Source organism: Gymnoscopelus braueri, assembly GCF_963280865.1.
Source record: "Gymnoscopelus braueri genome assembly, chromosome: 5".
Taxonomy (NCBI): Eukaryota; Metazoa; Chordata; class Actinopteri; order Myctophiformes; family Myctophidae; genus Gymnoscopelus; species Gymnoscopelus braueri.
In genome coordinates this window covers 58,355,618-58,382,884 of record NC_137606.1, presented here as the reverse complement: position 1 = coordinate 58,382,884, position 27,267 = coordinate 58,355,618, and the positions used below count along the sequence as shown (strand labels likewise).

The 27,267-nt window shown below is 40.5% G+C and overlaps 1 protein-coding gene across 1 annotated transcript; it reads right to left on the bottom strand.

The window, feature by feature from the left end:
* Positions 1-476: 476 nt before the first annotated feature.
* On the bottom strand, positions 477-26,622 carry p2ry2.1 (purinergic receptor P2Y2, tandem duplicate 1). Its single transcript, XM_080429681.1, has 9 exons — positions 26,550-26,622; positions 22,832-22,901; positions 21,394-21,639; positions 19,654-19,819; positions 17,634-17,802; positions 10,909-11,079; positions 7,415-7,537; positions 6,305-6,353; positions 477-950 (listed from the first exon to the last, which is right to left on the bottom strand). Exons 3-9 carry the CDS (start codon positions 21,619-21,621, stop codon positions 747-749), a joined length of 1,110 nt encoding a protein of 369 aa, XP_080285807.1. The 5' UTR covers positions 21,622-21,639; positions 22,832-22,901; positions 26,550-26,622; the 3' UTR covers positions 477-746.
* Positions 26,623-27,267: the final 645 nt, after the last annotated feature.

Sequence of the window (27,267 nt, the reverse complement as noted above, 5' to 3'; positions counted from 1 at the left end):
TCAGATTATTACAGAATATAAGCTTTCAAATGAAGTGTCATTCATTGAAATTGGAGAATATTTGAAGAAGATGTGACCATTTGAATCTTGTTATCTATAATAGTGCAAACTGAGATAATCCCTTCCAAAGAAGTTCCACTTCTAAGCACCTCTCAGCTCCAGGTAATGGGCGTGAACGATGTGTAATTTATTCAACCTAGCCACTCCTCTAATCACTCCCCCATTGACACCATTCAGTTAGCTGTCCACTCTATAGAAATTTGATGCAACACAATTAAAATGTTGCCCACTGCTACAACACATACATTTCGTATTTTTACTAGTCGACTCATTTGACCAGTGGTGGAAAGTAACTAAGTACATTTACTCAAGTACTGTACGCTATTTTCTTGTCTTTCTCAACTGGCGACATGAGGAAGGTTTCACCAGTAGCGGACACATATATGAATGTTGTAAACAAGTATGCTCCATTTTTTAATGAAATCATGGGTCAAAAGACAACTCTGTGCACAGCCTTAGTGGAATCAAATGGATTTGTTCTCACTAAACCAGGTGATATTGCAAGTCATTTTAAACTCTGTGTAGAACACTGCGTTGCCATGGTGTTGTTGACACTTCTTTTAAAAGTCTTATAGAATACATATATTCTTATAGTTGTGTACAACGCTGCGTTGCCATGGTATTGTTGACACGTCTCTTATAGTTGTGTACAACGCTGCGTTGCCATGGTGTTGTTGACACTTCTCTTATAGTTGTGTACAACGCTGCGTTGCCATGGTGTTGTTGACACGTCTCTTCTTGGCCGGTGACGTCTTGCTCTTCTTCAAGTTGCTGCGGACATCCTGTCCAGCCAGGAAGTAGAGGATGGGGTCAACACAGCTGTTAGCGCTGGCCAGAGGACGGGTGACCTTGTAGGCAACGCTGGACGCTTCTAGTAGAGAACAACTGACCTGTAGAAATACATAGAAAAACACATTAAAACACATCAGGTAGGTTAGTGTGGGCCAGCAGTGTTCTGAATTCGCCACTCAGGATGGAATGTGAAAAATTGGACGGATCCGTCTTGATCACTTAACATTAAATATTTGTTTTAATATTTAAAAAAATAGTAATGCAAAATTCGGCCTCCTGGTGGCACTATAAAAGGGCAATGTTGAAAGGGTGGCATTTGTTCCTCAACGTAGTGTGAATGTGTGTGCAAAGTTTCACCGCAATCGGACGCTGCGTTCATGATTTGCGGCATTTTGTTCAAAACGGGCCACGCTGCAAACTTTAGATGTCAATCTTAGCCAATCAGGATGGAATATGACAAATCTAACAGATCCGTCTTGATCACATGGCTATAGAGATCATGTGATCACATGACTATAGAGATCATGTGATCACATGACTATAGAGATCATGTGATCACATGACTATAGAGATCATGTGATCACATGACTATAGAGATCATGTGATCACATGACTATAGAGATCATGTGATCACATGACTATAGAGATCATGTGATCACATGACTATAGAGATCATGTGTACCGATTTGCGTGAAATTTGAATAAAATCTGAAGGCTTAATATTCAAAAATGCGCCTGGTGACGCTATAAAAGGCAGATGTGAGAAATGCAGGGCAAAGGTTTTTCCTTGGCCTCTAGGGAGTGCACAAACAAAGTTTTACACAGATTAGAGCAGTTATAGGTAAAAACACGAATCGGCCTGTTATAGCGCCACCGTGAGGCTGATTTGAAAATTACAGGGTGCAAAATGTCACAGAAATGTCATGCTGTGTTCATGATTTGAGGCTTTTTGTTCAAAACGGGCCACTCCTACAAACTTTGGAAGCCAATCTTAGCCAATCAGGATGGAATATGACTGTTTTGTTTAATGACTCTAGAGATACTGTGTACTGATTAGTCCAATGTTTGACCAGTTTCTATAGTTTAATGATTATTACTGTTGATGCAGTAATGATCTCTTTTCTTTCTTTATCATACTGCAGTGTCAAACTAAAGCCTCTAAAGTATAACAAATCCACAAGCTCAATGCATTTTGAGCTTGTAGATCTGCTGCTTTTACTGCTTTTGAATTTGAATTCTGAAAAGTAACAGTTTTGGACATTTGAGGTTTAACACTTGCATGACTAAGCTATCAATATGACCGATTTTGAGAATTTAAAGTGGATTATCTTCTCTCATGAAGCTCTGAGAAAGTTCCCCTTTCATGACTTTTCCTAAATATTTGTTTCAAATCATCTCCGTTTTTTTTTTCTTCTGAAACGTATTATAAATATGAAATATATACCATATATACCATCCCAACCGTTATATTTCGGCTAAATTGACCGCTCTCCCTCTCTCTCCCCCAGGCAAGAGCAGTTCACACCTCTAGACCCCCGCTCAGAGCGGCCCGTAGACGAGCAGACTCCCTACGCAGCAGCGAGTCCATGTTGCCATGTCTGCTTATTATAAGCGACTTTGGGCTTGTTTTTCGCGTCTTTCTATTATTATTAATATTATAATTATATATATAATTACATTATAATGGTAATACTTTTCTACTCCACTACAGCTCAGAGGCAAATCTTGTACTTTTACTTCACTACAATTATTTGAAAACTTTAGTTACTAGTTACTTTGCAGATATAAATATATTTTCATACTTGTTTAGATTAGAGCTTCATGCATTTTTATTAGGTATATATTTATATAGAAAGGTCTAACCAGGGACTGGTGTTGCAAATTAGCCTCGGCTATTACCCCATTCATGCCTAACTGTTTTCTCAGGGCACAACGACGCATGCAGTAACATTTTCATAGACCTGACTTATTTCTCTCGCAAAATTTGGCGACCCATTTTCAACTTTCCCTTTCACTGCAAAGCGGTGGAAAAAGATAGGATCTACAAGCATACAGCTTGTCACGCAGCAACTGTTTTATGCTTGAAGATCAGATATTTTGCGCAGGATTGAGCACATTTGTGGAACATAGCATTGTGTTCACTTGTTGCACTGAGGGAGCGGGAGGAGGAGAGGAGACGCGTTTGTCAGCGACGTGGACAGCTGATAGAATGAGAGCTTTACGCTCAGACAATAATGTGAATATTATTATTATGAATAATAATAATATAGGTTTGTCACTGGGTTGTTTACAAGTTACTATAGTTCGCTTGCTACTACTAAATTTAAAGCAGCATTACATCACGGTCATATTATGACAGTCATGACGAAACTTCAACCTGTTTTTTGCACTTTCTCCATTTACAGCCCGTACATCTACATAAACGTTCGGATTTCAAATATAAAGTGCTTATAAAAAAAGGGATACACTTGTTGAATTCGCTGCTTTCATGAATGCAATTTGGGAATGTTATTTTTTCGTACTTGTTTAGATTAGAGCATGCATGTCCTTCTGTAAATGATTTTTTTATTAGGTCTTAGGTATTAGGGACCAGTCGAAATTTACAGAAGGGGGGGCATGGAGGAAATATATGTGCCCTAATTTAAAATGCGATGACCCTCCCTCTGAATGGGGAAAAAAATCAATGACCCTCCCCAAGTGATTAAAAAAAAAAGAATGACCCTCCCCCAAAAATATCAATGACATTTACCTCAGTAAAATGATGTCTATTATACACTAATCTTATTCCTAACCTTGACTTCGAGTAAATAAATTGACCGCAAGAATTAACATTGCATCGCAGAAAATCAATGACTTGAGTGGGATTCGATACCGCAGACGACGGAGCGCACGGATTCAGAGTCCGACAATTTACTCAGGAGCTACCCGTACTGATAGAAAGGTTGAGTTGTCAGAAAGACTTGACCTTAATAGCATCGCTAAAAAGTCGCGCTGCTCGCGACGCATCATCAATAGAGAACACTTGCTGTATTAAAAACAAATATGAAAGACAAGCGCGGTATAATGAGAGGCAGGTGCCTGGAGTGCACATGTGATGTGTATGAAACCCAGAACGACATTGCAGCATGTGATTATTGTGGCCATGCCCCTGGCCAACACATGTAGGTTACAGTTGTGCCACCACCACGATAGTGATACAGCACCTGTCTCCAAATTTGACCAGGTATGTTTCGTTTTTTTCTACTGAAGCATCTGTTTTCAAAGAATTAGAATACATTTATAATGTATTTAGAGTGTGTGTGTGTGTGTGTGTGTGTGTGTGTGTGTGTGTGTGTGTGTGTGTGTGTGTGTGTGTGTGTGTGTGTGTGTGTGTGTGTGTGTGTGTGTGTGTGTGTGTGTGTGTCACACACACACACACACACACACACACACACACACACACACACACACACACACACACACACACACACACACACACACACACACACACACACACACACACAGGAAATAAGTCCACGGAAATAATTAATGTATACACACTTTCATAGACCTGCCTGCTTATTTCTCTCTCAAAATTTGGCAACCCATTTTCAACTCTCAGCTCTTTAGAACACAATGGAACCCCCCACTGTTTGGGGGAGAAAGTGTGAACTAGTCTGGAGAACAGAGGGAGACAGTGGCCAATAGGATAGCCTGATTTGGGGATCAAAATGACCTTTTTTCAGGCTTGGTGGAGGAGTATGAAACCTCAGTCATGCGAGTGTTAAATGGGTTAAAAGTATTATTAATTCATATTATTCCCCTGTTTAACAACTGCTTTAATGTGTTCTGAGTCAGACGACTGTTTGTTATGAGGGCAGAGCGTTCAGGATGTTTCTACAAGGATGTTTCTACAAGGATGTTTCTACAAGGATGTTTCTACAAGGATGCTTCTACAAGGATGTTTCTACAAGGATGCTTCTACAAGGATGCTTCTACAAGGATGTTTCTACAAGGATGTTTCTACAAGGATGTTTCTACAAGGATGTCTCTACAAGGATGTCTCTACAAGGATGCTTCTACAAGGATGTTTCTACAAGGATGTCTCTACAAGGATGTTTCTACAAGGATGTTTCTACAAGGATGTTTCTACAAGGATGCTTCTACAAGGATGCTTCTACAAGGATGCTTCTACAAGGATGTTTCTACAAGGATGTTTCTACAAGGATGTTCTACAAGGATGCTTCTACAAGGATGTTTCTACAAGGATGTTTCTACAAGGATGTTTCTACAATCTTCGATACAGTTTGTGTCTTCAATGCCAAGTTAATACTATTCTGTAATAGGTACAGGAATGCTCGCTGTTAACACTGGTATTATATCTGATAAGCCTAACCAGCATTTATTTATAACAATCCTTGCACTATTCTGTGGTAATAACTTTGCATTGAAAATGCATCCAAGGCTAAAAGCAGCTCCAAAGTGGTTGAGTTACAGGGTGACTAACAATAGAAACAGTAGAACATCAGTACAAAGCATATTGTAAGTGTACTCAGTGTTACTGAGAAACTGGGTCTGAGTGGGCCTGGCCGAGTTTGTGTGGGGCAGAAAATGCATGTGGGAGAAACTAGGGAGGGAATAGTTATAGTATACCCTCCAAAAAAATCTCTCACCACTGCTTGCTTGCCTCCCCTAAAATACCCAAATAACCCGAAAATGTGTCATTATGTGCTCCATGTCCTCAAAGTCACGCATCCAACATGCGTTCCAGAGATAATGCCCAAAACATCTTGAAAACGGCCATTTACACTAACCCTAAGGTTAGTGTAGCACAGTGGTTCAGAGTTATGAGGGTTAGGGTTAGTGTAGCACAGTGGTTCAGAGTTATGAGGGTGAGGGTTAGTGTAGCACAGTGGTTCAGAGTTATGAGGGTTAGGGTTAGTGTAGCACAGTGGTTCAGCATTATGAGGGTTAGGGTTAGTGTAGCACAGTGGTTCAGAGTTATGAGGGTGAGGGTTAGTGTAGCACAGTGGTTCAGCGTTATGAGGGTTAGGGTTAGTGTAGCACAGTGGTTCAGAGTTATGAGGGTTAGGGTTAGTGTAGCACAGTGGTTCAGCATTATGAGGGTTAGGGTTAGTGTAGCACAGTGGTTCAGCGTTATGAGGGTTAGGGTTAGTGTAGCACAGTGGTTCAGAGTTATGAGGGTTAGGGTTAGTGTAGCACAGTGGTTCTCAGAGTTTCAAGACCCTCCATAATTCAGAGACAAATGGACCCACAATGTACACACTCTCAGAGTTACACACCCGTAATGGAACCCCCTCAGGGAACCATGAGCCTGCAACGGCACATGTTGACCAGGAGGGGGCGATGATTTATGACGGAAGGTACAGACCTGTTAAATGAACTCACAGTGTCAGGGTTAAGTGTAATAATAATAATAATAATAATAATAATAATAATAAAATAAACTCACCGTGTCAGGGTTGACCTGTCTGAGGTATCTGAAGGAGTAGTAGAGGCTCCTGGTGAGATGAAAACACAACATGAATACAGTAAAATACACTATTATTATAGTGTATTAAGGTCAGATGGAAAGGCATGAAGAGAAGAGTATAATACATACAGTATAAAACTGTTTAATACAGTATAATACAGCATAATATAGTAAATGGTAAATGGTGCATTTATACAGCGCTTTTATCCAAAGCTCTTTACATAGATTGTGCATTACATTCACCCATTCACACACACATTCATACACCGATGGAGGAGGAAACCATGCAAGGCACGAACCTGCTCATCAGGAGCAATTAGGGGTTCAGTGTCTTGCTCAAGGACACTTCTTCACTAACTCTGGGGGAGTGAACTGGGAACCTTGCGGTTTCCAGTTCACTCTACCCGGCCACTCTACCCCTGAGCCACTGCTATAGTATAGTTATAGTACTATAATAAAGTATTTGAATACAGTGTAATGCATGTACAGGGGGTGGGGGGTGCTGCGCGAGAAAAAAGGACGCTCTGCTTCCAAATTCCGCCAAATTTCGCTGTTTATTTTTTTACGTCGTTTGGTTAACCCTCCAAGGTTGGTGCCCTGTGCTGCGCTGCTTTTATCCGCCAGATTGGGACATTCACGGCATATTTTGCACCATCACGGTGCGTTCATCATCGGTGACGAGTGCCTCTAACAGCCGCTGCTGGCTGCGAACAGCTGCGAGTCGCAGCGTGTCTGTGTGTCAGGATGCGAGGCAACACTCAAACAATCACGTGCAGCATGCGTCCCCTCCCCCTGCGCCTCATGGCTGTACATGGGGCCGACGCATGCTTTAGCGTGATTGTGTGAGTGTGGCTTCAGGAAGTAAATTCCTAGCCTCGATCTCCAGGCTTTTATTTTTTAGTTTTGCTAAAAAATTAGTTTTGCTAAAAAATTGCACACCAGTTATGTCTAACCCCTGTATATTACATTACACGAATGTGTAATGTTAATGTTATTATATTATATTATATTATATTATATTATATTATATTATATTATATTATATTATATTATATTATATTATATTATATTATATTATATTATACAGACCTGGTGAGGTGGAAAGGCAGGAAACACAGCATGAAGGCTGAAAGGACGATGATGATCATCTTCACCGACTTTTGTTTGGAGCGTTGAGCTGCCACGCCCCCTGTCTCACCCTCTGTGTCTGTGCTGCAGAGAGACAGACACTTAGAACCTGTCTCACCCTCTGTGTGTCTGTGCTGCAGAGAGACAGACACTTAGAACCTGTCTCACCCTCTGTGTCTGTGCTGCAGAGAGACAGACACTTAGAACCTGTCTCACCCTCTGTCTCTGTGCTGCAGAGAGACAGACACTTAGAACCTGTCTCACCCTCTGTTTCTGTGCTGCAGAGAGACAGACACTTAGAACCTGTCTCACCCTCTGTGTCTGTGCTGCAGAGAGACAGACACTTAGAACCTGTCTCACCCTCTGTCTCTGTGCTGCAGAGAGACAGACACTTAGAACCTGTCTCACCCTCTGTCTCTGTGCTGCAGATAGACAGACACTTAGAACCTGTCTCACCCTCTGTCTCTGTGCTGCAGAGAGACAGACACTTAGAACCTGTCTCACCCTCTGTGTTGCAGAGAGACAGACACTTAGAACCTGTCTCACCCTCTGTCTCTGTGCTGCAGAGAGACAGACACTTAGAACCTGTCTCACCCTCTGTGTCTGTGCTGCAGAGAGACAGACACTTAGAACCTGTCTCACCCTCTGGCTCTGTGCTGCAGACAGACAGACACTTAGAACCTGTCTCACCCTCTGTCTCTGTGCTACAGAGAGACAGACACTTAGAACCTGTCTCACCCTCTGTCTCTGTGCTGCAGAGAGACAGACACTTAGAACCTGTCTCACCCTCTGTGTTGCAGAGAGACAGACACTTAGAACCTGTCTCACCCTCTGTCTCTGTGCTGCAGAGAGACAGACACTTAGAACCTGTCTCACCTTCTGTGCTGCAGAGAGACAGACACTTAGAACCTGTCTCACCCTCTGGCTCTGTGCTGCAGACAGACAGACACTTAGAACCTGTCTCACCCTCTGTCTCTGTGCTGCAGAGAGACAGACACTTAGAACCTGTCTCACCCTCTGGCTCTGTGCTGCAGAGAGACAGACACTTAGAACCTGTCTCACCCTCTGATATCTCTGTGCTGCAGAGAGACAGACACTTAGAACCTGTGTCACCCTCTGGCTCTGTGCTGCAGAGAGACAGACACTTAGAACCTGTCTCAACCTCTGATATCTCTGTGCTGCAGACAGACAGACACTTAGAACCTGTCTCACCCTCTGTCTCTGTGCTGCAGAGAGACAGACACTTAGAACCTGTCTCACCCTCTGGCTCTGTGCTGCAGAGAGACAGACACTTAGAACCTGTCTCACCCTCTGAGATCTCTGTGCTGCAGACAGACAGACAGACACTTAGAACCTGTCTCACCCTCTGGCTCTGTGCTGCAGAGAGACAGACACTTAGAACCTGTCTCACCCTCTGAGATCTCTGTGCTGCAGACAGACAGACACTTAGAACGTGGCTGCCACTGCCCCCTGCTGGAACCACCTGGAACTAGTGGCTCAGGAGGATTAATGACAGTTTTAAAGAGGTGGTGCCATGGTTTTTCATGTGTCTATGAGGTTGATAGAACCCCCTGGTGGTGTTTTTATGGTGTTTTATGTCTTCTCTGACTATTTTGAGTTTCTTCCTGGAGGCTGAAACCTTGAGGGTCAAACGTGCCAATAGAAAAACAGCCCTTTAGTGACATAGTAAAATGTCCCTCCCCGTTATTATCATAACACAACAGGTGTGAGCATGAGGAGGAGGAGGGACTAGGACAGGTGGGTGGTGCTAAGGTGGTGGAGGAGGTGCTAAGGTGAGGACCAGGTATACTTAATGAACTGGAAGCGTGTCCACATAAAAACATAATTTTAACAATTCTGTAAACTTTTTCGAAAAAATCTTCCTCCTAGTATAACCATAATACCTGATGATTCTGTTTTAGGGGGGGGGGAATCACTGAAAATCACGGCACCCTGTCTTTAACAAAATATAATCGTTAAGACATCTTTCTTTCAGATTTACATCAGACACAACCAACAGACTAATATTTCAAAACGATCGGTTATGAATGGCGGATGTTACCACGATGTTCTAACATTATGGACGATTTGAAACTGAGATTACTTTTAGCACATAATAGCATTGGCTAGCTCTACTCTTATATCTTACCTTCGATTTACAATCGAACTAACCTTATGAAAAAGTAACCTTATGAACAACTAACCTTATGGACAACTAACTTTATGCAAAAGTAACCTTATGAAAAACTAGCCTTATGGACAACTAACTTTATGAACAACTAACCTTATGAACAACTAACCTTATGAAAAACTAACCTTATGAAAAACTAACCTTATGAACAACTAACCTTATGGACAACTAACCTTATGAAAAACTAACCTTATGAACAACTAACTTTATGCAAAAGTAACCTTATGAACAACTAACCTTATGGACAACTAACTTTATGCAAAACTAACCTTATGCAAAACTAACCTTATGGACAACTAACCTTATGAAAAACTAACCTTATGAAAAACTAACCTTATGAACAACTAACCTTATGAAAAACTAACCTTATGAAAAACTAGCCTTATGGACAACTAACTTTATGAACAACTAACCTTATGAACAACTAACCTTATGAAAAACTAACCTTATGAAAAACTAACCTTATGAACAACTAACCTTATGGACAACTAACCTTATGAAAAACTAACCTTATGAACAACTAACTTTATGCAAAAGTAACCTTATGAACAACTAACCTTATGAACAACTAACCTTATGGACAACTAACCTTATGAAAAACTAACCTTATGAACAACTAACCTTATGCAAAACTAACCTTATGAACAACTAACCTTATGCAAAACTAACCTTATGCAAAACTAACCTTATGGACAACTAACCTTATGAAAAACTAACCTTATGAACAACTAACCTTATGCAAAACTAACCTTATGAACAACTAACCTTATGCAAAACTAACCTTATGAACAACTAACCTTATGAACAACTAACCTTGATACTCCCAGGCCCAGTTCTAACATATATAAACGTACCTTGGTGTCCCCAGGCCCAGTTCCAACATAAATAAACGTACCTTGGTGTCCCCAGGCCCAGTTCTAACATAAATAAACGTACCTTGGTGTCCCCAGGCCCAGTTCCAACATAAATAAACGTACCTCGGTGTCCCCAGGCCCAGTTCTAACATATATAAACGTACCTCTGTGTCCCCAGGCCCAGTTCTAACATAAATAAACGTACCTCTGTGTCCCCAGGCCCAGTTCTAACATAAATAAACGTACCTCGGTGTCCCCAGGCCCAGTTCTAACATATATAAACGTACCTTGGTGTCCCCAGGCCCAGTTCTAACATAAATAAACGTACCTTGGTGTCCCCAGGCCCAGTTCTAACATAAATAAACGTACCTTGGTGTCCCCAGGCCCAGTTCCAACATAAATAAACGTACCTTGGTGTCCCCAGGCCCAGCAGTCTCCTGACCATCAGTCCATAACAGACCATGACCACCATGAAGGGCAGAGCGAACATCAGCACTGATACGGCTGAACTGTAGACCAGGAAGTCATCAAACAGTTCTGGACTGGTGGTGTCATAGCAGATTCTCTCTGAGCCGTACTCCCTATGGATTAACATATTATGTTAATATCACTGTTTATTAATGTTAATGTTCATAACAGATTCTCTCTGAGCCGTACTCCCTGTGGATTAACATAATATGTTAATATCACTGTTTATTAATGTTAATGTTCATAACAGATTCTATCTGAGCCGTACTCCCTATGGATTAACATAATATGTTAATATCACTGTTTATTAATGTTAATGTTCATAACAGACTCTCTCTGAGCCGTACTCCCTGTGGATTAACATATTATGTTAATATCACTGTTTATTAATGTTAATGTTCAGATCAGATTCTCTCTGAGCCGTACTCCCTGTGGATTAACATATTATGTTAATATCACTGTTTATTAATGTTAATGTTCATAACAGATTCTCTCTGAGCCGTTCTCCCTGTGGATTAACATAATATGTTAATATCACTGTTTATTAATGTTAATGTTCAGATCAGATTCTCTCTGAGCCGTACTCCCTGTGGATTAACATAATATGTTAATATCACTGTTGTGTTTATTAATGTTAATATTCTTATCAGATTGTATCTGAGCCGTACTCCCTATGGATTCATATAATATGTTAATATCACTGTTTATTAATGTTAATGTTCATAACAGATTCTCTCTGAGCAGTACTCCCTGTGGATTAACATAATATGTTAATATCACTGTTTATTAATGTTAATGTTCATAACAGACTCTCTCTGAGCCGTACTCCCTGTGGATTCATATAATATGTTAATATCACTGTTTATTAATTGATTGATTGATTGAATATTTTATTAGGCCAAAAATGTAAAACATCACAGTTACATTTAAAATACTTTGTCTAAAAGGTCCGTTCATAAAAGTCCTTGCAGTCTTGTTTCCAACAAGGTCCTTGATATTCAATTCATAGATATATATATATAGTGGCACCACAGTTCAAATATTGTTACAAAAAAACAGGTAAAAGATAACATTATGTACATAAAAAAATATATAAAAAGGGGGACAAATAAAACAAAAGACTATGTACAAGAACAGGGGGGGGGTCTGTCTAATGGGAAAATAATTCTACCTCCTTTCTTGGCCTCCTGAAAGGTGAATTTTCAGGGCTGTTTTAAAAGAGCCCAGCAAACTGCACTTTTTGAGGGATGGGGTTAGACTATTGCAAACCTGGGTGGCAGTGCTGTAGAAGGAGAATTTGCCCATGTTTGTTTTGTGGGTGGGTGGTACCAGATCGTTGTTAACGCTCCCTCTAGTTTTGTGACTGTGGGTGTCGCTAACTTTTTGGAGGTATTTACTCAGATATGCGGGAATAGGGGGCATTTCGGGCAAATTTGCATTTACAATTTTGAAGACCAGTCCCATTTTTAGTTGTTTAACCCTGTCTTCTACTCTGAGACAGCCTAGGCTGGCAAAATGGGTGGGTGAAAGGTGGGTCATGGGCCCCAGACCGAGGAGTAGCCGAATCAGTTTGTTTTGGGAGGTTTGAAGCTTAGTCTTCAGTGACAATGAGGTGTTGGAGTACCAAGAGGTGCAAGCATAGTCAAAAAGGGGCTGAATCAGGGCCCCTGAGAGGGTTCTGAGGGCCTGACAAAAGAGGAAACTCTGCCCATAAATCTGGTTCTCTGGTTTACTCTCTTGACCACCTTTGTGGCCATGCTTTCACCTCTCAGGTATTTGTCAAGAATACATCCCAGATAGGTAATCTCTTCTTTGCTAGATAACTGTGTCATCGACTTTGACCTTGAAATCATTTACATCCATCTGTCTGAGGGAATGTTTGGTCCCAAAGAGAATGGATTCAGTTTTCCCAAGGTGTAGTGACACTTTGTTATCGGAAAGCCAAGTACTTGCCATAGAATGCCAGCCCTAGCCTGCCATGCCTAGCCATCCGCTTCCTGTTTGGGATTTTCACAAAAACAGCTGTAACTCAGTTTAATTTTTTTGCATTGAAAACCACTAGTTTTCATCAGGCCAAAGCCCCAAAATGGCGGATCGCGGTTGGAGCGTTGTCGTTCCTATGGATACACAGATCCCTCCGCTAACCCACAGGGTTTTTGGGACACGATGTTGGTTCCACGGCGTTTCAAATATCATCGGATTGAGGAAATTATACTCTGGCAAGGGGATAGAAAACTATGTTTAATATCTTGGCAATCAATGTGTTAATAAAGCACATTGGACAGAGTTCACCTGGTTCTATAGGTAGAGGACAGACCTGGTTCTAGAGAAGTAGAGGACAGACCTGGTTCTAGAGAAGTAGAGAACAGACCTGGTTCTATAGGTAGAGGACAGACCTGGTTCTAGAGAAGTAGAGGACAGACCTGGTTCTAGAGAAGTAGAGGACAGACCTGGTTCTAGAGAAGTAGAGAACAGACCTGGTTCTAGAGAAGTAGAGAACAGACCTGGTTCTAGAGAAGTAGAGAACAGACCTGGTTCTAGAGAAGTAGAGAACAGACCTGGTTCTATAGGTAGAGGACAGACCTGGTTCTAGAGAAGTAGAGAACAGACCTCGTTCTATAGGTAGAGGACAGACCTGGTTCTAGAGAAGTAGAGGACAGACCTGGTTCTAGAGAAGTAGAGGACAGACCTGGTTCTAGAGAAGTAGAGAACACACCTGGTTCTATAGGTAGAGGACAGACCTGGTTCTAGAGAAGTAGATGACAGACCTGGTTCTATAGGTAGAGGACAGACCTGGTTCTAGAGAAGTAGAGAACAGACCTGGTTCTATAGGTAGAGGACAGACCTGGTTCTAGAGAAGTAGAGGACAGACCTGGTTCTATAGGTAGAGGACAGACCTGGTTCTATAGGTAGAGGACAGACCTGGTTCTAGAGAAGTAGAGGACAGACCTGGTTCTAGAGAAGTAGAGGACAGACCTGGTTCTAGAGAAGTAGAGGACAGACCTGGTTCTAGAGAAGTAGAGTACAGACCTGGTTCTAGAGAAGTAGAGGACAGACCTGGTTCTATAGGTAGAGGACAGACCTGGTTCTAGAGAAGTAGAGAACAGACCTGGTTCTAGAGCAGTAGAGGACAGACCTGGTTCTAGAGAAGTAGAGGACAGACCTGGTTCTAGAGAAGTAGAGGACAGACCTGGTTCTAGAGAAGTAGAGGACAGACCTGGTTCTAGAGAAGTAGAGAACAGACCTGGTTATATAGGTAGAGGACAGACCTAGTTCTAGAGAAGTAGAGAACAGACCTGGTTCTAGAGAAGTAGAGGACAGAGCTGGTTCTAGAGAAGTAGAGGACAGACCTGGTTCTATAGGTAGAGGACAGACCTGGTTCTAGGGAAGTAGAGGACAGACCTGGTTCTAGAGAAGTAGAGGACAGACCTGGTTCTAGAGAAGTAGAGAACAGACCTGGTTCTAGAGAAGTAGAGGACAGACCTGGTTCTAGAGAAGTAGAGGACAGACCTTGTTCTAGAGAAGTAGAGGACAGACCTGGTTCTAGAGAAGTAGAGAACAGACCTGGTTCTATAGGTAGAGGACAGACCTGGTTCTAGAGAAGTAGAGAACAGACCTGGTTCTAGAGAAGTAGAGGACAGACCTGGTTCTATAGGTAGAGGACAGACCTGGTTCTAGAGAAGTAGAGGACAGACCTGGTTCTAGAGAAGTAGAGGACAGACCTGGTTCTAGAGAAGTAGAGGACAGACCTGGTTCTAGAGAAGTAGAGGACAGACCTGGTTCTAGAGAAGTAGAGAACAGACCTGGTTCTAGAGAAGTAGAGAACAGACCTGGTTCTAGAGAAGTAGAGGACAGACCTGGTTCTATAGGTAGAGGACAGACCTGGTTCTATAGGTAGAGGACAGACCTGGTTCTATAGGTAGAGGACAGACCTGGTTCTAGAGAAGTAGAGGACAGACCTGGTTCTAGAGAAGTAGAGGACAGACCTGGTTCTATAGGTAGAGGACAGACCTGGTTCTATAGGTAGAGGACAGACCTGGTTCTAGAGAAGTAGAGAACAGACCTGGTTCTAGAGAAGTAGAGAACAGACCTGGTTCTAGAGAAGTAGAGAACAGACCTGGTTCTATAGGTAGAGGACAGACCTGGTTCTAGAGAAGTAGAGGACAGACCTGGCTCTAGAGAAGTAGAGGACAGACCTGGTTCTAGAGAAGTAGAGAACAGACCTGGTTCTAGAGAAGTAGAGGACAGACCTGGTTCTAGAGAAGTAGAGGACAGACCTGGTTCTAGAGAAGTAGAGAACAGACCTGGTTCTAGAGAAGTAGAGGACAGACCTGGTTCTAGAGAAGTAGAGGACAGACCTGGTTCTAGAGAAGTAGAGGACAGACCTGGTTCTAGAGAAGTAGAGAACAGACCTGGTTCTAGAGAAGTAGAGGACAGACCTGGTTCTAGAGAAGTAGAGGACAGACCTGGTTCTATAGGTAGAGAACAGACCTGGTTCTATAGGTAGAGGACAGACCTGGTTCTAGAGAAGTAGAGAACAGACCTGGTTCTAGAGAAGTAGAGAACAGACCTGGTTCTAGAGAAGTAGAGAACAGACCTGGTTCTAGAGAAGTAGAGAACAGACCTGGTTCTAGAGAAGTAGAGAACAGACCTGGTTCTATAGGTAGAGGACAGACATGGTTCTAGAGAAGTAGAGGACAGACCTGGTTCTAGAGAAGTAGAGAACAGACCTGGTTCTAGAGAAGTAGAGGACAGACCTGGTTCTAGAGAAGTAGAGGACAGACCTGGTTCTAGAGAAGTAGAGGACAGACCTGGTTTTAGAGAAGTAGAGAACAGACCTGGTTCTATAGGTAGAGGACAGACCTGGTTCTAGAGAAGTAGAGAACAGACCTGGTTCTAGAGAAGTAGAGGACAGACCTGGTTCTATAGGTAGAGGACAGGCCTGGTTCTATAGGTAGAGGACAGACCTGGTTCTAGAGAAGTAGAGGATAGACCTGGTTCTAGAGAAGTAGAGGACAGACCTGGTTCTAGAGAAGTAGAGGACAGACCTGGTTCTATAGGTAGAGGACAGACCTGGTTCTATAGGTAGAGGACAGACCTGGTTCTATAGGTAGAGGACAGACCTGGTTCTAGAGAAGTAGAGGACAGACCTGGTTCTAGAGAAGTAGAGGACAGACCTGGTTCTATAGGTAGAGGACAGACCTGGTTCTATAGGTAGAGGACAGACCTGGTTCTAGAGAAGTAGAGAACAGACCTGGTTCTAGAGAAGTAGAGAACAGACCTGGTTCTAGAGAAGTAGAGAACAGACCTGGTTCTATAGGTAGAGGACAGACCTGGTTCTAGAGAAGTAGAGGACAGACCTGGTTCTAGAGAAGTAGAGGAGAGACCTGGTTCTAGAGAAGTAGAGAACAGACCTGGTTCTAGAGAAGTAGAGGACAGACCTGGTTCTAGAGAAGTAGAGGACAGACCTGGTTCTAGAGAAGTAGAGGACAGACCTGGTTCTAGAGAAGTAGAGAACAGACCTGGTTCTAGAGAAGTAGAGGACAGACCTGGTTCTAGAGAAGTAGAGGACAGACCTGGTTCTATAGGTAGAGGACAGACCTGGTTCTATAGGTAGAGGACAGACCTGGTTCTAGAGAAGTAGAGAACAGACCTGGTTCTAGAGAAGTAGAGAACAGACCTGGTTCTAGAGAAGTAGAGAACAGACCTGGTTCTATAGGTAGAGGACAGACCTGGTTCTAGAGAAGTAGAGGACAGACCTGGTTCTAGAGAAGTAGAGGACAGACCTGGTTCTAGAGAAGTAGAGGACAGACCTGGTTCTAGAGAGGTAGAGGACAGACCTGGTTCTAGAGAAGTAGAGGACAGACCTGGTTCTAGAGAAGTAGAGAACAGACCTGGTTCTAGAGAGGTAGAGGACAGACCTGGTTCTAGAGAAGTAGAGAACAGACCTGGTTCTAGAGAGGTAGAGGACAGACCTGGTTCTATAGGTAGAGGACAGACCTGGTTCTATAGGTAGAGGACAGACCTGGTTCTAGAGAAGTAGAGAACAGACCTGGTTCTAGAGAAGTAGAGGACAGACCTGGTTCTAGAGAAGTAGAGAACAGACCTGGTTCTAGAGAAGTAGAGGACAGACCTGGTTCTAGAGAAGTAGAGAACAGACCTGGTTCTATAGGTAGAGGACAGACCTGGTTCTAGAGAAGTAGAGGACAGACCTGGTTCTAGAGAAGTAGAGGACAGACCTGGTTCTAGAGAAGTAGAGAACAGACCTGGTTCTATAGGTAGAGAACAGACCTGGTTCTAGAGAAGTAGAGGACAGACCTGGTTCTAGAGAAGTAGAGGACAGACCTGGTTCTAGAGAAGTAGAGGACAGACCTGGTTCTAGAGAAGTAGAGGACAGACCTGGTTCTAGAGAAGTAGAGAACAGACCTGGTTCTAGAGAAGTAGAGAACAAACCTGGTTCTAGAGAAGTAGAGGACAGAGCTGGTTCTATAGAAGTAGAGAACAGACCTGGTTCTATAGGTAGAGGACAGACCTGGTTCTAGAGAAGTAGAGGACAGACCTGGTTCTAGAGAAGTAGAGGACAGACGTGGTTCTAGAGAAGTAGAGGACAGACCTGGTTCTAGAGAAGTAGAGAACAGACCTGGTTCTAGAGAAGTAGAGAACAGACCTGGTTCTAGAGAAGTAGAGGACAGGAGCCTGACAGATCAGAACGCAGATCCAGATCACAGCCGACACCATCCTGGAGCGTCTGGTGTTCACCCAGCGTAGAGAACGCACCGGATAACACACCCCCAGGAATCTATGGAGGCTGATGCAACACAGGAACAATATGGACCCTACAATGAATTAAATATGTTATTGTTATTATTATTAGTAGTAGTAGTAGTAGTAGTAGTAGTAGTAGTAGTAGTAGTAGTAGTAGTAGTAGTAGTAGTAGTAATAGTAATAGTAATAGTAGTAGTAATAGTAATAGTAATAGTAGTAGTAGTAGTAGTAGTAATAGTAATAGTAATAGTAGTAGTAATAGTAATAGTAGTAGTAGTAGTGGTAGTGGTAGTGGTAGTGGTAGTGGTAGTAGTGGTAGTGGTAGTGGTAGTGGTAGTAGTAGTAGTATTATAACAGAGCAGACAGGACAACACACACCCAGGAACCTGTGTAGGCTGATACAACAAAGGAACAATATGGACCCTACATAAATATTATGTTTATGTAAACATAGGAAGGACTTATAGGAAGGACTTATTCCTCTACCCTAGGATGAGGCTTAAGGAGGGGTCCTTTGTGCCGTTTGCTATGAGAATGTATAATAAATAATGAGGCACGTAAGGGGCAATGCTAACTCTGGTCCAGAACATTAGAGTTCTTTAACGTTCTGGTCCAGAGTGTTAGAGAACTCTAATGTTCTGGTCCAGAGTGTTAGAGAACTCTAACGTTCTGGTCCAGAGTGTGTCTAACACAATTAACAATGACGGGATTGTGAATGTGATTGTCATTACAATTTGACTGAAATCCACAAAAGTGTGACTGGTAATTCCTTAAGGGTCAATAGGTTGTGTTTTTATCAGCAGTTGCCAGTTAAGTTTATCAAAGACAAATACATTGTCATTTGATCTGTGTTTGCTAATAACCACACCAGACCATTCAGTTTACAGTAATTTAAAATTAACCAGCAATGTGTGAGTGATAATTCTGTGTATCAAAATGATTTTATTCCAAGACAATCAACGTCTGACTGCCTATTCGCTCATCCATGGGCAGACAGGGAGAGAGTGTAGATAGCACATAACGGCTTGCGCTCAATGCCTTTTAAGGCACTGGCATCCGGCACGCTGATTGGTTGTATCAATGTAACGCCCAAACCACACCTCTGCATAATGTAACGGGTAGCACAGGTGTTTTAGGAATAAGACTGATTGGTTTTATTAATGTAATGCCCAAACCACACCTACATGCATAATGTAACGGGTAGCACAGGTGTTTCAGGAATAAGGCTGATTGGTTTTATTAATGTAATGCCCAAACCACACCTCTGCATAATGTAACGGGTAGCACAGGTGTTTTAGGGATAAGGCTGATTGTTTGCCAGACCCAGGGGGTCAGGCCTAAATGAGGCTTTGTCGGTCCCCATTTGCTATCGTTTTCGTCCATATATGGACGAAAACGTTTTCTTACATGTCCCTCTTTTTGATTGGCCAAGCTTAGCGTGACGTAGTTTAGAAACCATTCAGACTTCCGGCCATTCAGATTTCAACCACTAGGGGTCTGGCAGTACCAGGTCTGCTGGTTCCCTTGTTTTTTTATTAATGTAACGCCCAAACCACACCTATATGCATATGGATAGATAGATAGATAGATGGGTAGATGGGTAGATGGATAGATGGGTAGATGGGTAGATGGGTAGATGGGTAGATGGGTAGATGGATAGATGGGTAGATGGATAGATGGGTAGATGGATAGATGGGTAGATGGATAGATGGGTAGATGGGTAGATGGATAGATGGATAGATAGATAGGTAGGTAGGTAGGTAGGTAGATAGATAGATAGATAGGTAGGTAGGTAGGTAGGTAGGTAGGTAGGTAGGTAGATAGATAGATAGATAGATAGATAGATAGATAGATAGGTAGATAGATAGATAGATAGGTAGATAGGTAGATAGATAGGTAGATAGGTAGGTATGTAGACGTACCATATAGATTGGAGTAGAACAGAAAGCGTATGAGTTTACACAGAGGTTCGCTGAAAGGCCAGTCATTTTCATCAGCGTAGTAATAGATGAGGAAGGGCAGCGTGAGGATGTAGAGAGTGTCGCATACCGAGAGGTTGAACATAAAGATAGTTGAAGGGTTCCACCTCTGTAAAACATGTTATTAAACATGTTATTAAACATGCTATTAAACAGGTTATTAAACATGTTATTAAACATTATAGATAGTAGAAGGGTTTCACCTCTGTAAAACATGTTATTAAACATGTTCTATCTCCTTCTCTAAAACCCCTATAACTCCAAAACTTTTTACGTTGGGAAAACGACTAATTTTGTATGCGCGATCGCTGCGCCATTGTGACCCGCATGAGAGATGTTATCATTCCAGGCGTTAGCCAGGACCATCGTGCAAAATGCACGCATGCTTTGTTTCACATGGATTTCTCGTCGTGGAGTCTACAGTTTAAACAGCGCCGTGCAGCTCAACGGTGAGATTTCTGGCACTGATACCGCTGAACAGGATAAGGTACTAACCTTGGTTCTGAACAGGATAAGGTACTAACCTTGGTTCTGAACAGGACAACGTACTAACCTTGGTTCTGAACAGGATAAGGTACTAACCTTGGTTCTGAACAGGTACTAACCTTGGTTCTGAACAGGATAACGTGGTTCTGAACAGGATAAGGTACTAACCTTGGTTCTGAACAGGACAACGTACTAACCTTGGTTCTGAACAGGTACTAACCTTGGTTCTGAACAGGATAAGGTACTAACCTTGGTTCTGAACAGGTACTAACCTTGGTTCTGAACAGGATAAGGTACTAACCTTGGTTCTGAACAGGATCACGTGGTTCTGAACAGGATAACGTACTAACCTTGGTTCTGAACAGGATCACGTACTAACCATGGTTCTGAACAGGATCACGTACTAACCTTGGTTCTGAACAGGATAACGTACTAACCTTGGTTCTGAACAGGATAACGTACTAACCTTGGTTCTGAACAGGATCACGTACTAACCTTGGTTCTGAACAGGATCACGTACTAACCTTGGTTCTGAACAGGATAAGGTACTAACCTTGGTTTTGAACAGGAAAACGTACTAACCTTGGTTCTGAACAGGATCACGTACTAACCTTGGTTCTGAACAGGACAACGTACTAACCTTGGTTCTGAACAGGATAAGGTACTAACCTTGGTTCTGAACAGGATTAAGGTACTAACCTTGGTTCTGAACAGGATAAGGTACTAACCTTGGTTCTGAACAGGACAACGTACTAACCTTGGTTCTGAACAGGATAAGGTACTAACCTTGGTTCTGAACAGGATAAGGTACTAACCTTGGTTCTGAACAGGATAACGTGGTTCTGAACAGGATAAGGTACCAACCTTGTTTCTGAACAGGATAAGGTACTAACCTTGGTTCTGAACAGGATAAGGTACTAACCTTGGTTCTGAACAGGATAAGGTACTAACCTTGGTTCTGAACAGGATAAGGTACTAACCTTGGTTCTGAACAGGTACTAACCTTGGTTCTGAACAGGATAACGTGGTTCTGAACAGGATAAGGTACCAACCTTGTTTCTGAACAGGATAAGGTACTAACCTTGGTTCTGAACAGGATAAGGTACTAACCTTGGTTCTGAACAGGATAAGGTACTAACCTTGGTTCTGAACAGGATCACGTACTAACCTTGGTTCTGAACAGGATCACGTACTAACCTTGGTTCTGAACAGGATCACGTAGAGCGCCGTGGCGTTCAGAGCCAGGCCCAGGACGAACACCAGAGCGTAGCTGACAGGAAGCAGGATGTACTTAAAGTCCTCCTCAAAGTAGCAGTAGTTAAACGCACTCAGGTTCAACTGAGTACCGTTGTCCTTAAAGGAGGTGGAGGAGGAGGAGGAGGAGGAGGAGGAGGAGGAGGTGGAGGAGGAGGTGGAGGAGGCCATACCGAGCTGGAGGAATACCTGAAGAGAAAATCACATACAATATTTTAAAATGAAAAATAAATACCCTTTAAATACAAAATAAATACATTTTAAATACAAAATAAGTACCCTTTAAATAAAAAAATATATATTTTAAATACAAAATAAATGCCCTTTCAATCAAAAATAAATAGTTTTCAAATGAAAAATAAATACCATTTAAATACAAAATAAATACATTTTAAATACAAAATAAATACAAAATAAATACCCTTTAAATACAAAATAAATATATTTTAAATACAAAATAAGTACCCTTTAAATAAAAAATAGATACATTTTAAATACAAAATAAATGCCCTTTCAATCAAAAATAAATAGTTTTCAAATAAAAAATAAATACCATTTAAATACAAAATAAATACCCTTTAAATACAAAATAAATACAAAATAAATACCCTTTAAATACAAAATAAATATATTTTAAATACAAAATAAATACCCTTTAAATAAAAAATAAAATAAATACCCTTTAATTACAAAATAAATACCCTTTAAATACAAAATAAATATATTTTAAATACAAAATAAATGCCCTTTCAATCAAAAATAAATAGTTTTCAAATAAAAAATAAATACCATTTAAATACAAAATAAATACCCTTTAAATACAAAATAAATACAAAATAAATACCCTTTAAATACAAAATAAATATATTTTAAATACAAAATAAATACCCTTTAAATAAAAAATAAAATAAATACCCTTTAAATACAAAATAAATACCCTTTAAATACAAAATAAATATATTTTAAATACAAAATAAATACCCTTTAAATACAAAATAAATACATTTTAAATACAAAATAAATACAATTTAAATACAAAAGAAATACATTTTAAATACAAAATAAATACCATTTAAATACAAAATAAATATCCTTTAAATACAAAATAAATATCCTTTAAATACGAAATAAATATATTTTAAATACTAGATAACTACATTTTGAATACATTTTAAATACTAAATAAATACATTTTAAATACAAAATAAATACCCTTTCAATACAAAATAAATATCCCTCAAATACAAAATAAATACAATACATTTTAATACCTAGAAAACGTAATTATGATCATAAGAGGAGGATGGGGCGGCCATGCCGAGATACAGGAATGTCTGAGAGAAAATTAAATAAGAATAGTTTTTAAATACAAAATAAATACCTTTTAACACCTAGAAAATACAATCCTCCTCATAGGAGGAAGAGCAGGCCATGCTGGGCAAGAAGAATACCTGAAGAAGAGAGAGAGATCTCTGTTAATAATCCTCCTGAATAGAATACCTGAAGAAGAGAGAGAGATCTCTGTTAATAATCCTCCTGAATAGAATACCTGAAGAAGAGAGAGAGATCTCTGTTAATAATCCTCCTGAATAGAATACCTGAGGAAGAGAGAGAGATCTCTGTTAATAATCCTCCTGAATAGAATACCTGAGGAAGAGAGAGAGATCTCTGTTAATAATCCTCCTGAATAGAATACCTGTGAACCTAACCTTAACCTTAAAGAGGTGGTGCCATGGTTTTGCACCTTTTCTGTTTTTCATGTGTCTATGAAGTTGATAGAACTTCATTAAGCCCCCTGGTGGTGTTTTTATGGTGTTTTATGTCTTCTCTGACTATTTTGAGTTTCTACCTGAAGGCTGAAACCTTGAGGGTCAAACGTGCCAATAGAGAAACAGCCCTTTAGTGACATAGTAAAAATATACCATCCCCCTCATTATCATAACACAACAGGTGTGGGCATGAGGAGGAGGAGGGACTAAGACAGGTGGGTGGTGCTAAGGTGGTGGAGGAGGTGCTAAGGTGAGAACCAGGTATACTTAATGAACTAGAGGCGTGTCCACATAAAAACATAATTTTAACACTTTCTGTACACTTTATTGAAAAAAAAATCTTCCTCCTAGTATAACCATAATACCTGATGATTATGTTTTAGGGGGGGGGGGATCACTGAAAATCACGGCACCCCGTCTTTAACCTCACTAACCTATATCTAAACCTAACCTTAACCTTAACCTTAACCTCACTAAACTATGTCTAAACCTAACCTTAACCTTGAGAGAGAGAGAGAGAGAGAGAGAGAGAGGAGAGAGAGAGAGAGAGAGAGAGCGTTGTAAGTCAAAACAGAAGCTTTAGATGATTTATAGTTTGACTTCACTGTTGCTGAACTTTCTACGGTCGTACCTAATTCCTGATCCGTCTCTTTAGTGTTAAAAATGTAAATAATAATATAATTGTGTGTAAAGATACACAACCATCATAATAAATATTATTATACTGTTATTATTCTGTTTATGACGTGTGAAGATACACAACCAGTCATTATAAAGTCCTTCCTATGGTCAATAGTAGTAAAACAAATACTAGTATTAGTCATCTGTCTGTCTGTCTGTCTGTCTGTCTGTCTGTCTGTCTGTCTGTCTGTCTGTCTGTCTGTCTGTCTGTCTGTCTGTCTGTCTGTCTGTCTGTCTGTCTGTCTGTCTGTCTCTCTCTCTCAATCTCGGTGGGTATACTGTTGGGGTGCAGCATTGCTCATGGGACGGCCTTGCACGGCGTGCAGGAACCTGTTTGACCAGGAGCACACGCATAGATTTAAAACTACTTTAAATTCACACCTCAACAAAGTTTACAAAGGCTCCCGACTCACACCAGAGACATTAACATAGGAATTAGTCTATAGATGCGTGTCAATTGTGTAGTGTAGGTGTTAAGCCACGTGCGCGTGACGTCATTAAAATAGAGTGCAAGCACATCCCAAGTGAGCATAGCAACACTGGGTACTGTGATGTAAAATGGTCTATTTGGTCTATTTTGTAATACAATAAAAGTAAGTAATGTAAAGTATGATAGTATTAGAGCATGATAGAATATTCCACAATTAATGTCTAATATGTCTACAACTGCTACACATTGCTACAAAACCTCTCATTGTGGGGCGTAAACAAAAAGCTTAAAGGAGAATTTTGGACTAAAGTTTTCTTACCTTTTCTATGACGTTATGATATCTTAGGATGAATGGTACAGTAGAAAAATATCATAACTCCACCCCTGAGCCGCCACAGCTTAAAAGGTGCGCGGATAGGCCTTAGGTTAGATCACATATTTTAATAGCTTTTTTTATTAATTTTTTTGGTGAGATCTGACGTTCATCAAACGTTTAAAAAAAAAAAACAGAAGTCTCGCTAGACGAGATTGAAATCTCGATATTTCAATCTCGTCTAGCGAGAATTCTGTTATTTTTTTTTTGGTTGCATAGTGTTCAGTCACTATGAACGTCAACGTTCAACGTCAGCACCTTTTAAGCTGTGGCGGCTCAGGGGTGGAGTTATGAATTTTTCTACTGTACCATTCATCCTAAGATATCATAACGTCATAGAAAAGCTAAGAAAACTTTAGTCCAAAATTCCCCTTTAAGGACACTTATATACTTAACATTACTTAAGACCTCTCTCTCTCTCTCTCTCTCTCTCTCTCTCTCTCTCTCTCTCTCTCTCTCTCTCTCTCTCTCTCTCTCTACTTCTCTACTCGTTTTTTACTATTTGCTACTGAAGCCCTATTTTACATCACTGCTATTAGAAAATAGCCGATATACAAGCTCACAGCTTGTGAGCTTGTAAACTTTGACAAATAAAATAAAACTGCTATATTTAGTACAACTACTGAGACGTAGTGGAATATAAGTATAAAGTATTGAACAATTGAAATACTTCATTGAAATAAATGAATAATTGAAATAAAGGAAATTTACCAGAAAATGATACTTAAAGGGATACTCCACTTTCAAATAAAATAAACATTTAAAAAATATATTAAAAATAAATGAAAAAAGTAATGGAAAAATCACGGCCCCCTCACGCATTAGAGTGTCCTACTAATGTGTGAGGGGGCCGTGATTTTGCCATAACTTCTTTCATTTTTTTTAAATATATTGTTTTAATGTTTATTTTATTTGAAAGTGAAATATCCCTTTAAGTACAGTATGTATGTCTTATTTTTGTACTTTCTACTTGCGAATTATGGGGCTGCACGATAAAAAATGTCACACCTCAATATGTATGCCAAATATCTAAATAGCTATGAATATGACTATGGGTTAAAGGTAGGGTAAGGGATATTTTTTGGTTAAAACAAAAAGGGTTTTGTTATGGGTTAAAGCTCTATATTCTGATAGTACTCTTGCTATAGAGTCTTTGTTCAGTAACAGGAGTCTCTCTGTCTCTCCAGCTCTTTGATAGAGAGAACATACATTTCCAGTCAGGTGACACCATTTCAGCCAATCAGGAGAGAGTACCCATTTATCAGCTTCATTTTTATAATGTTCCAGTTCCAATTTGACATGCTCATTTCTTTGTGTCATCACTTCCAATTTCACTTAATTTAATCTGTATCCTGTCTGAGTTCTCTGTCCTGATTCGATAAAATTGGTATCCTGACTCGAAAAGGCATTTTCTGTTTAATAAAAAGAGCCGGAGAGACAACATGTGCACCTGCCCGTGGGGCAACCAGATAGCAAACTTCACCTGCCCTACCATTTTATTTACCTGCCCCGGGCAGGCGGGCAGGTGTTAGTGTCAATCCCATGGAAACCCTAGTAGTAGTAGTTTATAGTAATAATACTAACTTACCTTAAAGTAGTTTATAATAATAATAGTAATAATACTAACTTACCTTAAAGTAGTTTATAATAATAATAGTAGTAATACTAACTTACCTTAAAGTAGTTTATAATAATAATAGTAGTAATACTAACTTACCTTAAAGTAGTTTATAATAATAATAGTAATAATACTAACTTACCTTAAAGTAGTTCATAATAATAATAGTAATAATACTAACTTACCTTAAAGTAGTTTATAATAATAATAGTAATAATACTAACTTACCTTAAAGTAGTTTATATTAACTCTAACTTTATCTGCTCCTCGCTGTACAACTATAACCACATGTTCTCCATAATGTCTCCTCCTACTGTGACAAGGAAAAACACACCCCAAGGTGTGTGTGTGTGTGTGTGTGTGTGTGTGTGTGTGTGTGTGTGTGTGTGTGTGTGTGTGTGTGTGTGTGTGTGTGTGTGTGTGTGTGTGTGTGTGTGTGTGTGTGTGTGTGTGTGTGTGTGTGTGTGCGTGCGTGCGTGCGTGTGTGTGTGAGAACCGTCACAGTATAGCCTGAGGCTCATATTTCAACTGCCTGTCAGATAAAGGGATATTTCGCTCAAATTCCTCCTCCTAAAACAAAATGCACACTACTGTACTGTACTGTACTGTTATGTACTGTACTCTACTGTACTATACTTAAAACTTACAATTACAACAGAGCCATCTGTTTACTCAAGGAGCATAATTACCTCTAATGTAAAGTCATGCTGCATAAACATATGTTCACCTCACATGATTTGATTAATTGTGTCAAAATATTTAAGGCATTTAACGCATGCGCAGAATGGCCCGCCCCATACATCCCATAATTCCACCAACACACGCCACTCACTCGCTCTAGTGTTCCAGCAGGGCGGACGAAGGACATGTAAACAACATGGAGCAAGAACAGGTTGGCCCCCTGGATGGGGAATTTGAGTTAAAAAAAGAACGTAGATGGAACAAT

What these genes read in the sequence shown, in the direction of transcription:
- p2ry2.1 (XM_080429681.1), bottom strand. Translation starts at nt 21,621, where the DNA reads ATGGCCTCCTCCACCTCCTCCTCCACCTCCTCCTCCTCCTCCTCCTCC. An exon ending in TGATCCTGTTCAGAACCAAG is followed by an intron (nt 19,820 to 21,393) that starts GTTAGTACGTGA and finishes CATGTTTTACAG; the next exon opens with AGGTGGAACCCTTCAACTAT. An exon ending in CTGGGCCTGGGGACACCAAG is followed by an intron (nt 7,538 to 10,908) that starts GTACGTTTATTT and finishes GTCTCTCTGCAG; the next exon opens with CACAGACACAGAGGGTGAGA.